Source organism: Miniopterus schreibersii (assembly GCF_964146895.1).
Source record: "Miniopterus schreibersii genome assembly, chromosome: 10".
Classification (NCBI taxonomy): domain Eukaryota; kingdom Metazoa; phylum Chordata; class Mammalia; order Chiroptera; family Miniopteridae; genus Miniopterus; species Miniopterus schreibersii.
This window is the reverse complement of record NC_138110.1, coordinates 57,209,239-57,225,248: the sequence shown is the minus strand read 5'-3', so window position 1 is coordinate 57,225,248 and position 16,010 is coordinate 57,209,239. Positions and strand designations below refer to the sequence as shown.

The 16,010-nt window shown below is 36.0% G+C and overlaps 1 protein-coding gene across 3 annotated transcripts in view; it reads left to right on the top strand.

The window, feature by feature from the left end:
* The window catches only part of RALGAPB (Ral GTPase activating protein non-catalytic subunit beta), a 79,306-nt gene that overhangs the window by 8,776 nt on the left and 54,520 nt on the right, over positions 1-16,010 (top strand). For all 3 annotated transcript variants that reach the window (XM_081149990.1, XM_081149991.1, XM_081149992.1), the window contains exons 2-6: positions 4,578-4,793; positions 7,415-7,617; positions 9,963-10,126; positions 11,677-11,863; positions 15,768-15,899. In XM_081149990.1, coding sequence (XP_081006116.1) covers positions 4,608-4,793; positions 7,415-7,617; positions 9,963-10,126; positions 11,677-11,863; positions 15,768-15,899 — 872 coding nt within the window. In that variant the 5' untranslated portion in view covers positions 4,578-4,607. The remainder of the gene's footprint in view (positions 1-4,577; positions 4,794-7,414; positions 7,618-9,962; positions 10,127-11,676; positions 11,864-15,767; positions 15,900-16,010) is intronic.

Here is a 16,010-nt window from a genome sequence, read left to right as displayed (position 1 = left end):
TTAATAGCTACAAAATTGCTTTACTTTGTGTTTCTTTGATTTTCTTGTTTGTTACCAATGTTTATTCTCTCTTCATTGCTTTATTTAATTTGCTTGTAATTCCCATGCACATCTTTGTCTTAATATTTTTTGTCTTGTATGCATATTTTGTTAAAATTTAGCATCTAGGTTTTCTGTTCATACATTTTAATATTTTAGTTCAACTTTTTAATTGTATCCTTACTCTACCTTTCTACTTTACAATTTTCTTGAAAGCATTTATTTCATTTTCTTATGTTTAATCATTTAAACATTAATGTATTTAAAGAATTTAAATTTCTTACATTTAAAAACTTTAAGAAACTTTAAAGAAGAATTTAAAAGCTATTAAACTTGTTTTGATTGTTACTTCCTAGTGTTTTTTTAAAAAAATGATACTCTGTCTTCAGAATTGGGAAAGGTAATAGCTGTTTCTTAAAGGGCAGATTCCCAGGCCCCAGCCCAGATCTATAGAATTGAGGTTTCCAGGGTAAGGGCCTTGGAATATGCATTTTATACCAGAGCCCCTACATGGAGTTTGAGAACTAGCTGTCTCTTCTTTTTCCTTAAAACATTTTTTTCTTCCAATAATGTGTTGTCTGGAATGGATGTTAAATATTCCTTAAATATTTGGAAATCAACTACTTTAAAAAAATTTTTTATAATAGCTTAAAGCAAATGCATATTTTTCAATTTATATTTGTTTATGGCATGCAGAATTTTGGACATACTTCAGTGGAATAAAGGGAAACACCTAACATACTCCTTTTTCCCAGGGATAAACCTTTACATTCTGGAACATTTATTCAGTATCCACTTTGTGCCAAAGACCACGCGAAGATTCAGGAAATGAGGTTTTCACTCAAAAAAGGTTGATACACTTGTGAAGACATCTTTACACAGCTAATGAATAAGCTAATGTGAAGCTTGATGTGGACAGCTTCTTATAGGCACTCAGAGCTGGGGGGGGGGATGCTATGAGGAGTCACGAAAAGTTTTACCAAAGAGAGGACATTTGAACTGTGCCTTAAAGAATGAGTACTTCATAAGATGGCTCAAAGTGGGGAATGGCAGCTCACTCAATGGGAGTAGTGGGAGTAGTAATATTGAGTATGAAAAGCTTGTTAGGTTTGAGGAATCACCAGTAATTCTTTGTGGCCATAACTTGTCGGGGGGTGGGAGGGGAGGAAAGTGGTAGTAGATGGGTCTGGGAAAGCAGACTAAGCAATTTCAATTAGAATTCTAGCAACTGTGGGGTTTTTTTTGTAATTGGGTAAGACCATCTTAAATTTTATATAGAAGAATAAATGCCTCAGGATAGCCAATAAAATTTTTAAAAATAATAGTGAATGTGGAGGGGTCTTCCTTTATAGATAATAAGAACTTTTCTGAAGCCACTGAATTTAAATCATTATGGCATTAGCATAGGAATAGTCAAATGGTTGAATAGAACAGAGTCATAAACAGATTGCTATATAAATGAGAATTTAATATGACAACTGATATTTCAGTTCACCGGAAAAAGATCTATTTTTAATAGATGATGCTGGCACAACTATTTAGAAGAAAATAAAATTGGACCTTTTCCACACCTCTTATAGAAGGAAATCTAGTAGACTACATATACACTTTAAGGTTATGTTTTCAAACTTTTACACCTTGACCCATATAGTAAGTGTATTTTACATTGTGACCCAGAATATGTGCATATGTAGAAAAAAATGAAGCAAGTTTCACAGAATGTTGCTTACCTTTACTATTATTATGTATCTGGTTTCATATAATTAAAAACTAAAATATTACCCATTACATTTATTTCATGACCCACAATTTGAAAAATGCTGATAAAGAGGATGGGAGGGAGAAACCACCTAAGTCAGACTCAAAACTAGAAGTTGTAAAGTAAAGGTAAATATTTGGCTAACAATGAAATTTCACTTCATACCTATCAAATTGACAAATCAGTCAATCTGATTCCTGGTAGGAGGTTGGTGGTGAGAGGAGGAAAGGGCTCCCATCCATTTGTAATGTAAATGGAGTTGTTAGAGCTTTTTTGAGAAGCAATCTGATAACACATATTTACTTTAAAAATACGAGTATCCTTTGATCCATCAGTTTCCTGCATGGGAACTTGTTCCATAGAAATTAAAAGGCCATTGCTTAAGATATATGAACAAGTATGTTTATTGCATCAGTATTTTTCTGGTGACAAAAAAGGGGTTGGGGGGAATGCAGTAAATGTACCCATATTAGAAGACTGGTTAAATAAATTATTTTATGTCCATGGCAGGAATGTTACACAGCCATTAAAAAGAAGCTTATTAATTGAAAGGATATTCACGAGGTACTGTTGAATGGAAAAAAACAATATATAGAAAAATATGCAAACCCTAGTTACGCATATATATAAATTACTTTAGTAAGATTAAGTTAGAGTAGAGCAAAATATAGGAGGAAATGTTAGGTTATTAAGATAGGTTATCTGTCCAGGGAAGTGAATTATTTGGGTGAATGAAGCCAAACAAAAAATGAAAAGGTGAAAAACTGCCTGTATAGTGTGTGAGTATATATTTTATACTGTATGTATACTATGTGTGTGTGTGTGTGGGGGGGTGTCTGTATAAATTTTTTAAAATGGTGAGGAAAAAAATGTGTGGTGTGGAATAAGGTATCATCTGATGGGGATGGTTCTCTAGCATATCAGAGCTTCCCTTTTTCCCCTTCCATAAAAAAAAATTTTTTTTAATTGATCTTTAGAGAGATAGGAAGGGGAGGAGAGAGAAACATCCATTGGCTGCCTCCGACACGGCCCCTCCCACTAGGGATAGTGCCCTAACTGGGAATCGAACAGGCGACCTCTTGGTGCATGGGACGACGCTCAACCAACTGAGCCACACTGGCCAGGGCTCTGCTTCCATTTTTGAGAGTGCTTATTTTAAGGTGTGGGGAGGGGCACCACGATATTTTGGGGGGAATTCCTTTTAAATTCTGAGGAAACTGAGGCAGTTTTAAAGTCACATCAATCCTTCTTCAGCTTATAGATACCTTGTTCAGTGCTGGCCCATCCCTCCTGCCTTCCCATTTCAGGGCCTCTTAGTCCAAAGGAGGAGGACATTAGACCTTATAGGGTCACTGAATGAGCCCAGAGTCCATTAGATTCCAAAAGAAGCTGAGATTGAATAAAACTGTGGGAAGGGAAGATAAGATGATGGGTTCCTCTGTATGTATGGAAAGAAGAAAGAAAGGTAGTTTGAGACCAGTTTGTAAATGACTTTGACTTTTATGTTAAGAAGTTTGATCTTCATTCTGTTGGCCCATGATTCTCAAATACCATATCTTGAAAAACACTGATCCTTGATGAGCTGGAATGAGGTTTTCTAAGGTAAAATTAAACAATGCTAGTCTCTTCCAGTTTGAAGAAGAATTAGCTTAAGGGATAGAACTTTTTAAAGATTAAGTGTACCTATGTATTTTGTTTAAACACTGCTTGCTGGGCAAACATTTCAGAGCAAGTAGAAAGTGGAAGTTAACAGAAATGAATTGGGAAGGGCTAACCATCTTTGATTCTCTTCTTGAATATATGGTATTTATTATTGTAATACTTACATTGCATTTATACAGATATGTTTTCTGTGGCTGAAATTTCTCATTTGTATGATAGACTTAAACATCATTTCATGGAGAATTTATAGCCTAGGGAGAAGGAAGAAGCAGTACATGCCGTGGAGAATGTATAGGATAGGGAGAGACAGTACGTGCCATGGTTACGAGCATGGTCCCTGGAACCCAGCAGATGTGGTTCAAAACCCAGCTTTATCATGTTATAGCTCTGAAGCCTCAGGTAAGAAGCAAACCTCTCCATGTCTCAATTTTTTCATCTGTGAAGTAGAGATAATATTACTTAATATTCATGGAGTTGTTTCTGATGATTATATGAGTAGTATGTAGTAAATGCTCAGTAAGTGGGAGCTCTTAATATGTTTTCTGAAGGCCACTGTGACTTCTAGGTATTCCATTACTGAAAGTTTGTGTGCCACTGCTGCAGGGAATGAAATATTCTCAAAGAATATTGTGTCTGATTTGAGGACATTGGTGGGAAATTGCAGGGATATGTTTCCATTATATAATCAGTACCTGGAAATGATTGACTGAAAAATCTGGGTCTTTGAGTAAACTCTTTTCTTTATCTCCCTTTCCTACTTAAAGTACTCCTTTCTTCTACCCTTTTCTATCCTGAACATAGAGTGAGGAGGATTCCCTCATGCTATAAGTGTACCAAATCTGATCATTTTATCCCCTTGCACAATGGCTATCTGTTCTGAGGGCTCTTTGGGGAGGTGTTCAGACAGCTAGCTGCTTCTCAGGGATTGCCTGCCTACCTGATCTCACCATGAGGCTATTTTAGGACATTTCTCAACTCATTTAGATGTGTTTTATCCTCAGTCATCTTGAGGCAATATTTTCAGCTTCTTTATCTTGCCATGTAGGGTAAATCTGTACTTCTTTTTATTAATTTGCAACAGTATAATTTGACACATAATTCTGTTTTGTCTTTTCAGGTGCCATTTGGATAGTCCTTTAGCGGCACGATGTACTCTGAGTGGAGGTCCCTGCATTTGGTGATTCAGAATGATCAGGGTCACACCAGTGTTCTGCACAGCTATCCAGAGAGCGTTGGGCGAGAGGTGGCAAATGCAGTGGTCCATCCTCTTGGGCAGGCATTAATTACTCCTTCAGTGGCTGGTAGTGAGAGTTTGTTAAAAACTGACAAAGAAGTAAGTTTCTTCATTTCATTCTACTATATAAAAACGACTTTATAAATGAAGAATTTATTTAACATTTTTAATGGATTTCTGCCCAGTGCAATGTGACTTCTCTATTTTGACCTTATTTGGGTAGTGGGTTGGAGGCTCAAGGTTTGTGGCAGTTATAAGAAATAGGTTGCATTATTGTGCTGCTGAGACTTCCTGCTAGTCAGACTCAGTTCTCCATTTGAGCTATGTGCCCAAGACAGACTGGAGTGTCAGGCCCTTTTCTCCGAAACCCAAGGCTCAGTCTTCAGATTTATATTCAGAGATGTGTTTAGAAGGTCTTCATTTCTATGGGAGTAGCATTTTCCTCTCTCCAGAGTGCCCTAGCACAGACTTACTCTGAGGGCCAGCACTTGTCATGATGCACTATCCCCTTGGTGTATTTATAATCCCTTGCTGCCTTGTCCTGGGAAGAGATGGCACATGAGTAGATAGAGGTGCTGTGGTGCAGCCCTTGTTTATTCTCCTTTCCAACCCTCAAAAGGATATGAGAGAATAGTTCTTGTGTCTAGGGTCCTCTAGAATTATACAGTTAAACTATATCTTCTCCTTTGTCTTTCATTTGATAATTAGGGACTTGCAACCTCTATTAAAATTCTTTCTCTTATGCAGCTAAATCCTGTCTCCTTCCCATTTGTCACACCTTCACTGTGCTGACTTCTTTAATATTTATTGCTTTTTCTTATCCTCACCCAAGGATATGTTTATTGATTTTAGAGAGAGAGGAAGGGGGAAAGAGAGAGAGAGAGAGACATCAATGTAAGAGAGAAAAATAGATCTGTTGCCTCCCATATGTGCCCCAACCAGGGATCGAACCCGTAACCTAGGTATGTGCCCTGACTGGGAATTGAACCCACAACCTTTTGGTGTATGGGACAACGCTCCAGCCAACTGAGTCACCCAGCTAGAGCTATTGCTATTTTATATATTATATTACATTATATTGTTATATCGCTGTTATATATTTTCTACCATTAGCCTTTTTGTATTTCTTTTTTATTTTTACTCTTGCCTTTGTAGTTTTTGAGCTTAAAAATTTTAATATGTGTATTTATCTTGGTTCAACATTAGTTTTATGCCTTGGAAGTCTTTTTGAATCCTAAATTTCTGTCTTAACAAGTTAGCTGTGCTTTTTAGCTTTGTGATATTTACTAATGGTCAGCATATAATCTGTTTTTCTCTTTTTTCCTAAGTTAAAAATCTTGGCATGCCATTGGGCACCTTCTTCCAAAATGATTTTGGTACATTAATCCAGTGGTACTCTGTCATCTGGTGTTTCAACCAGTTATAAATCTGACCATTCTACCTTCCTCTGGTCCATAGGTCTACATCTTGTCCACAGGACATCCTGCATCTCATTGAATTTCTTGCTAAAGCCTAGATTTCCCTTTGTCCGAGAAGGCTGTTAATGGCATGGTGAGAACAGCTTCAGATTCCTAGTTGTAAGAGCAGGTTTCAGCTCTAGCATTTTAGCTCTAGCATTTCCAAACCAGTGATTTGGGCCAAATTGCTTAGTCTTACTAAGCTTCAGTTTTCTTATCTCTATAAAGTGAGGATAATTTGCCCCCTGACACAGGATTATTTTGATGGTTAGATATTTATGAAAGTGCTTCATAAACTGCCAAGATTATAAAATTGTCAACTGCCTTCATGGTAACCCTGTTTATAAAGGAATGAAGCTTATCTGGCATGACTTGTTTTTTTGAGCAGGCTAGCTCCCAGTGATTATGCTTCCCTTTTATATGTGCTCACTGATCATCTGCTTAGTACTTTGTCCCAGTTTTGTCTGGAATTCACTTAAACTTTTCATTCTATAGTATCTGGAATGTAGTTTCATATTCTTTTGCAAATTGGGCTGTTTTCTTTTTCTCATCATACCTTATTTATTCTTTATGACTGCAGGCAATGGTTCAGCAGTCTCAGGTAAGTTCGTTCAGCCTCTAGGATGTGATTCTTATGAGCCAGGAGGCTGGAACTCATTTAGTGCTGCCAAGTGCCTTGTTAAAATCTTACCCAGCTTCAGTCCCTTCTCATTTGTGTTTGTTCTTACCTTTGCATTTTAAATATTATTTTCTTTGGCAGAGAAAATAGTCACAAGAAAAAGAGTTGTGCAGTTCATTTTCCTTCCTGTTGTTAATGTTGCATAATCTGGAAGTGGAATGTGATTGAATTTGTGTGCATGATTTCCTAAATGATACATCTCTCCTTATATAATAAATCGGAGAAAAGTATCAAAAATTTTCTATTTCTTTGCCTCCAATCTCTGTATAAAATCAAGACGTCTTGTACTTACTTTTTATTTCACAGAGCACACAATAATAATGTCTAAAGGGTAAATGCCAATATCGGCTTAATATTTAGAAATAAGTAGTTTATTTTTTTCTTAAATATTTTGCTTAGGAAATGTCTAAGTATGTCTTATACATGGAAAGTGCATTCTCTAGAATTAATCTGATATATGTATTGAGATGACTATATTGTCAATTGAGAGGTTTTTTTGGCAGTAAAAGAGGTTAACATTTTAAATCAGTCTACTGAGATATAGAGAGGGATGTGTGATAATTCTGTAAGTATATTTTCTTTAGGTAAAATGGACCATGGAAGTAATTTGCTATGGATTGACCCTTCCATTGGATGGAGAAACTGTAAAATATTGTGTTGATGTATATACAGACTGGATTATGGCTTTAGTGTTGCCGAAAGAGTCTATTCCATTGCCAGTTATTAAAGAGCCTAATCTATATGTTCAAAGTATACTGAAACACCTGCAAAATCTTTTTGTACCAAGGTAAGCTATACTTATCTATCTGACCTTTTATTAAGATCATAGTAAAATATTCATAAATGTTACTGTTTTATATTATAGGAGCTCATTTCATTGTTAGTCCTTTAAAGAGTTAACTTTCATTACTTGTTCAATTAAAGAGATATTAATGTGAATGTTAGGAGAAGTGGGCTTATATAATGTTTAAGAGTGTGTCCATTTTAAAGGCATTGGCTTCTAAATTTAATAGCTATTGTATATTAAAATACTGTGACCCCTTTCCCTTCCACTCAGAAAGACATATTTAGGAATAATTTTTGTTTCCACTTAAGCTAAAAGCAACTAAGCCTTCTATCTTAAAATGAATCTTTCCTAAGAGAGAATGAAGACATTGAAGTAAGCAGACTTGACTTTATTATGGGCAAATTTGTAGTAGGTAGGCCAGAAGATTATCTTGAGGGTTTTTTTCATAATTGAGAAAAAAGTGAACCACCTTTTAAAAAGGATTAGGAAACATATTTGCCAAGGATGTATCTGATAAGGGGCTAATTTCCAAAGTGTACAAAGAATTCATATTACTCAGCAAGAGGAAGACAAACAACCCAATTAAGAAATGGGCAAAGGACTTGAATAGACACTTCTCGAAAGAGGACATACGGATGGCCAAGAGACACATGAGAAAATTCTCAACGTCGCTTATCATTAGAGAGATGCAAATTAAAACCACAATGAGGTATCACTTCACATCTATCAGAATGGCTACCATCAACAAATCAACAAATGACATGTGCTGGCAAGGGTGTGGAGAAAGGAGAACCCTACTACACTGCTGGTGGAAATGCAGACTGGCGCAACCACTATGGAAAACAGTATGGAGGTTCCTCAAAAAATTAGAAATGGAGCTGCCTTTTGACCCAGTGATTCCACTCCTAGGAATGTATCCTAAGAATCCTGAAACATTAATCAGAAAGAATATATGTACCCTGATGTTCATAGCAGCACAGTTTACAATAGCTAAGATCTGGAAACAGCCCAAGTGCCCATCAGTAGATGAGTGGATAAAAAAGCTGTGGGACATTTACACCATGGAATACTACGCAGCTATAAAGAAGGATTTTGTACCCTTTGGGACAGTATGGATGGACCTAGAGAAAATTATGCTAAGTGAAATAAGCCAGGCAGAGAAAGACAAACATCACATGATCTCGCTTATACGTGGAATCTAAAGAACAAAATAAACTGATGAACAGAATAGATTCAATGACATGGAAGCATAGATGAGACTGATGAATGTCAGAGGGATGGAGGAGGGCCAGTGGGTGGAGGGGGAGAGAATAACTAAAGAATTTATATGCATATATACACAACCCAAGGACGCGGACAATGGTGGGGAGAGGGGTTGGGGAGAGGGATGGGATGGGGTGGAACGGGTCATTGGGGAGAAAAAGGGACATCTGTAATATTTTAAACAAAAATAAAATAAAAAAAAAATTAAAAAAGGATTAGGATTTTGATATATTGCTCAAATATACTGGACTTTAAAAAAACATGATATTCTTTTTTTTTTAAATGTTATTGATTTCAGAAAGAGGAAGGGAGAGGGAGAGAGCAACATAATTGAGAGAGAAACATCAGTCAGCTGCCTCCTGCACTCCTCGTACTGGGGATTGAGCCCACAACCCAGGCATGTGCCCTGATCGGGAATCGAATCGGTGACCTCTTGGTTCATGGGCTGACGCTCAACCACTGAGCAACACCAGCTAGGCAAGATGCCTTTTTGTATTTGAATAGCAGTCGCAGGTGCTCATCTCTGAGGTAATTGCCTGCATACCTCATGAGTTTTAGGGACCTGTTAATGATATCCCATTGGGTCTGTAAGCTCTTTGCTAGTAACATTAGCTTCAAAGAGACTGTGAGCACTACAGAAATCCCATGCAGAATTCATGTGAATGTGCATTTAAAAATTTTTAAAAAGAATCCAAAGGCCTTTCTGCTTCAGTGTGTGCAGCAGGAGTAGTTGTGGGTATTCATTCACTCACTCATTCAGCAGAAAACTATCGCATACCTTCTGTTATGTGCCAAGCGTATTGTACACAGAAAATTTAGAGGTGAAACTTACATTTCTAGTATTCCCTTCTCACCCCAGAAGCTTTCAAGCTCTCATAGGAGTGTAAGTTGAGATCCCAGAGTGCAAAACTGTGTGACAGGGAAGAAGTAACTTTGAAGAGTTTGTGCCTAGTTCTTACGCCTGCTGATGCTCTTAGGGACTGTTACTGGATCATTGCTTGTTGCATCCATAAGTTGCCTGTCCTTACGCTGTTGCTGTCTCTTCTCAAGGCTTGTCAGTGATATCTCTGTGTCTTCTTCAGACAGGAACAGGGCTCCAGTCAGATCCGACTGTGCTTACAGGTCCTGAGAGCCATTCAGAAACTGGCCCGTGAGTCATCCATCATGGCCCGAGAAACCTGGGAAGTCTTATTGTTGTTTCTTCTGCAGATTAATGACATACTTCTAGCCCCTCCAACTGTTCAAGGTTTGTTTATTTTATTTTTCCTAATTTATTTCTGAGCTTCAAATAGTTTCCTTGTAAATTCAATGGGTAGTAGACTCATTGGGGATTTAAATTTTGGCATGATAGTTGACAAACCAAGATTAACAATTCTTAGAATGGAAACCCTCAAAGACATGATATGAAGTTATTTTACCTTCAGTGAAGGTAGGATGAGTTAATGCATTTTTAAAAATTAATGCATTTTTGATGATAGGAACAGTAGCTTGTTTGGTATATTAGGATAGAGCCTGTATAAGAAACAACAAACTAAATTAGAGCCTATATGTAATGTACCTGGTTACAAAGTAGTTACCAAAGTAGATTTTGAAAACTTGATAGCTATAGAAGATATTTTCTTCAGCAGATGAAACCTATAGTCTTAAAGTGTCCTGTTTGGAAGTACGATGGTATTCTATTTGTTACCTAGCCATTAAAAAGCCTCCAATTTTATGAGACTTTAGACTGTATCTTAGAAGCCCTGCTTTGTATATTATAGCACAGTGTGTACAGATTGTAAGTTGACATTCTAGATCCATGTTCCCTGTTACTTACTCACCTAATATACATGTGAGTGTGCTTGTCCTCTCACACAGATGCAGTGTCCAGGAAAATATCTAAAAGGCATTTATGGAATTTTTGTGTTGAAAGGGACCCCATAATAGGAATACCCTGTTTGGTATTGACGATAGCTGACCAGTCATTGATTCATTGTCTCTCTGCTACACACTCCCCAAGCCTGGGATTTCAGCAACACAAGGCAGGCAGTTTATCCCCTTCTGAGGCTTGTTATTGTTGAAACTATGTTTTTGCTCATTTGAAATACACCTCTTTATAACTTTTCCTTCTAGTCCCAAGTTTGCCTTCTAGAACTCTGCAGAGTACAGACCACTGCTGTTTTCCCTAGTTCCAGAACTCTCAGCAGAGGAACAACTATGCTTTCATGGTTGAGGCTTGTCCTGCCCAGCAGTAGTCCTTTTGCTTCCTTCTTTGTCTCCCTGGCCCTGGAAGGGGGACTTTCAAACACCTGAAGCAATTTATAACTAAGTTTGAAAGTAGAAAGACCTGCTTTCTTTACTTACTGGCAGTGTGAATTTGGGCAAGTTATTTAAATTTCCTGAACCTAAGTTTTCTCATCTTCAAATTGAGTTAATTGGTAATAGGTGTTATAAATACCTATCCTGTACAGTTAATGTGAGGATTTTGGGAGGCCACTCATGATAGGTACTCATCCTTCCCTCTCTCCCCTCTGTACTCTGCTTTCCACTTGTTAGAAGATTAAGATCCTTGATAAGAACTGAGCAGGGCAACTTGAAAACTTTCGAAGTGACTATTGGTTGATGTATACATGATTTCCTTCTTAGGAGCTCCTAAGAATCATTTCTTGTCCTAATTATTAAATGGTGGTTTGAAAGTCAAAACCTAACATTGCAGTTATTTTAATTTTTTGACCAGTCCTCCCAAATCAGTGAATTGAAGATTCTGCTTTAAAAATAAGTATACCAAAGATATGTTGTTGTTTTTTTGTTGGTAAGGTGGCATTGCTGAAAATCTAGCAGAGAAGTTGATTGGAGTTCTCTTTGAGGTTTGGTTACTAGCTTGTACTCGGTGCTTCCCAACACCTCCATATTGGAAAACAGCCAAGGAGATGGTGGCTAACTGGAGGCACCACCCGGCAGTGGTGGAGCAGTGGAGCAAGGTCATTTGTGCACTCACTTCAAGGTAGGTTATTGTCATTGACTTGCCTTCCTTCATCCGTCTTGCCTAGTTCTGTCTTTCTGGGATTCATGGAATACATTGTAAAAAGCCTGTTTCTTATGTCTATTATTATGGTGCTTTAGATACAGAATGGAGCCAATTTTAAAAAATAAATGTAGTAGTTTGGCTAGTATCTGTCTAAAACTTTTCAGATTAAGCAAGTGTCTTGGAGAAGCAAACAAACTCTGCACCCTACCTCCCTGCCCCCAAAAATCCCACTCTTACTCTGATTATTAAAATGCAGGATGGGACAAAAGTAGGTTTACAGTTGTTCTTATGGAAAAATAATAGGATAATTAATAAATAATAATACAAGAATAAACTGTTTCACATACAACTATAAACCTACTTTTGGCCCACCCTGTATTCATGATCATTTTTTTGTTGTTCTGAAATAATTTTATTTTAAAAAATGTGAGCTATTATAAATTTATAGGATCTCAGTTTCCTCCACATGATCATTATTTGAAAAAAGCAAACAGACCATAGAAAGATATAAAAGAAAAAGTTAAATTTAACAGAAGTCCTGTCATATATGTTTATAAATAATTTTACAGAAATGGGATTATACAATAATGTGCTACTTTGTAACCAAAGTAGGCAGTTTTTTATAATAATGATTTTAACTTTTTATCATTTATTTATAATGTCATCATTCAACCCTACATATTTTTTATTAAATTTTAATTTCTTTTACTTAACATTTTTTTTCAATTATAATTGACATTTCATATTATATTAGTTTCAGGTGTACAGTATAGTGGTTAGACATTTATGTAACTTATGAAGTGATTCACTGTGATAAGTCTCATACCCACCTGGCACCATACATAGTTATTATTATTGACCATATTCCCTGTGCTGTACTTTACGTTCCCTTAATCAATCCTACATGTTTTAATGTATAACTCTAAATGATGAGGATTCTTTGTTGTTGTTAATCCTCACCAGAGGATATTTTTTCCATTGATTTTTAAAGAGAGTAGAAGGGAAGAAGGGATGAGGAGTGGAGGGGGGGAGAGAGAGAGAAACATTGGTGTGCAAGAGACACTGATTGGTTGCCTCCTGCACTCAGATCACACCTGCAACCCAGGATGTACTCTTGACTGGGAATTGAACCTTTTACCCTTTGGTGCGTGGGCCTATGCTCTAATCTCTGAGCACATCTGCCAGGACAGATAAAGAGTCTCTTTTTAAACATGGTCACGATACCATTATCGAACCTAAACAATCTTTTTTTTTTTTTTTTTAACATACCTTTATTGATTTCAGAGAGAGGAAAGGAGGGAGAGAGAGAGAGAGAGAAACATCAATGATGAGAGAGTCATTGATCGGCTGCCTATCCCACAACCCAGGCATGTGCCCTGACTGGGAATCGAACCCCAATCTCCTGGATCCTAGGTCCATGCTCAACCGCTGAGCCACGCCCATCTGGGTGAACCTAAACAATCTTAACGATTCTTTAATATTAGTTAGCTATTCAATGTTCAGATGTCCCTGAATATCTCAAATCTTTTTTTTACAATTATTCCATTGAATCAGGAAACAAACAAGGTTTAGACATTGCATTTAGTTGACATGCTTCTTACACCTATTTTTTTTTTTAGTTTATTTTAATTTTTTAAAAATATGTCTTTATTGATTTCAGAGAGAGGAAGGGAGAGGGAGAGAGAGAGATAGAAACATCAATGATGAGAGAGTTATTGATCAGCTGCCTTCTGCACGCCTCCTACTGGGGATCAAGCCTGCAGTCTGGGAATGTGCCCTGACTGGGAATCGAACCTCGATCTCCTGGATCATAGGTTGATGCTTAACCACTAGGCCACACTGGCCGGGCTCTTACACCTATTTAAGTTACAGGTTTCAACGTTTTCATTTTTATTTCTTTGCAGTTTTGGGGGGGTTTTTTGGGTTGAAGAAACCGGGTTGTTTGTCTTATAGAATGTTTCACATTCTGGATTTTTCTGATTATGTTCTACTTCTGTTAATTAACATGTTTGTTTGTCCCCTGTATTTCCTGTCAACTGGTAGTTAGATCTAGAGATTTGGTCTGATTCAGGTTTGGGGGAGGAGAAGGTAGAGAGGGAAACAAATAATTTGTAAGTAGTAATATGTATCAGAACGTAGACTGGTCTTTTTCTGAATAAAATGTTTATATCTTTATCATTATTTAAACTAAATGATGAAGGTTTGGAATATTCTATTGATTCTGATAATCTTTGTGAATATCAGTATTATAAATCTATTTTTAAGTAATAGTTTTATCTTGATTGTAAAAATAATACATGCTTATAAAAAATTTGGAAGTTGTATGGGAAAGTATTCATCACTTACAGACAACCAACATTAACATTTAAATGTATTTTTTTCCATTTAGTTCTCTTTTTATAAATATCAATTTGAGGTTATTCTCTTATAGTGTCTGTTTTTCATTTAATGTCTGTTTTTTGTCACATATGCCTTTTTTTTTTTGTAACTAGATCTTGAGGTCATATTTTTATTGGCTTTGTAATTTTTCATTATATAAATGGAATTCATTTAATAGTTTTCCTGTTTGCCATGGCCCATGTGGCTCAGTTGGTTGGTTGGGTGTTGTCCTGTGCACTGAAATGTTGCCAGCTTGAACCTGGCAGGGCATAAACCTGGGGGTTGTGCAGGAGGCAGCAGATTGATGTTTCTTTTTCTCTCTCCCCCTTCCTCCCTCTCTAAAAATGAATTTTAAAAATCTTAAAAAAGAAATAATATCCTGGACTGGCCGGCGTTGCTCAGTGGTTGAGCATTGCCCTATAATCTAGGAGATCGTGGTTCAATTCCTGGTCAGGTCACATTGCCTGGGTTGCGGGCTCGATCCCCAGCAGTGAGCGTAGCCTATCACTGTCTCTCTAATCATTGATATTTTTATCTCCCTCTCCCTGAAATCAATAAAGACATATTAAAAAAAAAAAAAAGGTAGGGATTAACATTATAGACTGTACTAAAAACATAAAAATTTCCCTGTTCTTTTCATATTTATGTTACCAGTGTTTTACTTTAATAATATTGTTGATATGAATGTTTTTTCGTTGCCTATGTGTGTATTCTGGTTATTTTATTAAGATCTAATCTCTAGAGGTGTAATAATTGAGTCAAAGGGCTTTGAACAGTTTTTAGTACATTTGGAATATTAGTTTTAAATTAAGTAATTGAATTGTTGAATTACTTTGAAGGTATACCATGAATTCTAAACTTTGTGTAAAGCTATATAGCAGTTATTATTATGAATAAATTATGGCTTAGTTGTGTTGATGGAGTTTGCAGTGAGATAAATTGTAAAAATAATTAAAATAATTTATTACTTATATAAGTAATTAGGTAATTATAGAAATAGAATTGCATTATGTGACTATAATTAATTTATTATTTATGTCATTTGCAATTATTTATAGATAAAAATTAAAAATAATTTATAATTTTATAAATTAGTAATATAATTTTTAATTTATATTAAATATTGTAAAACTATGATTATAAGCATATATTATAAAACTTATAAAACATAAAATTTATGTGTAATTAATTTGTATTACTTATGTTACAAATTTAATATATAGTTATATAAATTATATAACAAAATATAAGTAAGACATAATAACCATTTTATAAATAATGATTTATGCAAAACAAATAAATGTTTTAAAATTTTTTTATAGAACTAGAAACCTGCTTCCAGTTTGTTTTATAAATAAGGGTTTTTAGTTGTTTGCTTCAGTGAGGTGTAATACATGTTTCATCTGTTTTCTCTGATATTTCTCTTGTATTTTAATGCTTGAATGTATTTTTCATTCTGTTAAGAAATGAACTTAGCAGTGTGCATTTTTTTATTTTCTAGATTGCTACGCTTTACATATGGTCCTTCATTTCCCCCATTTAAAGTTCCCGATGAAGATGCCAGTCTGATCCCTCCTGAAATGGATAACGAGTGTGTTGCACAGACATGGTTTCGCTTTTTACATATGTTAAGGTATTGTTATTTTTTTTACCCAGTGTCTTAGGGCAGGAACCATGCTATAACTCTTAATGGATTTCAGTGTGTCAGGTGGAGCCAAAGTGGACAGCACACACATCTATATCA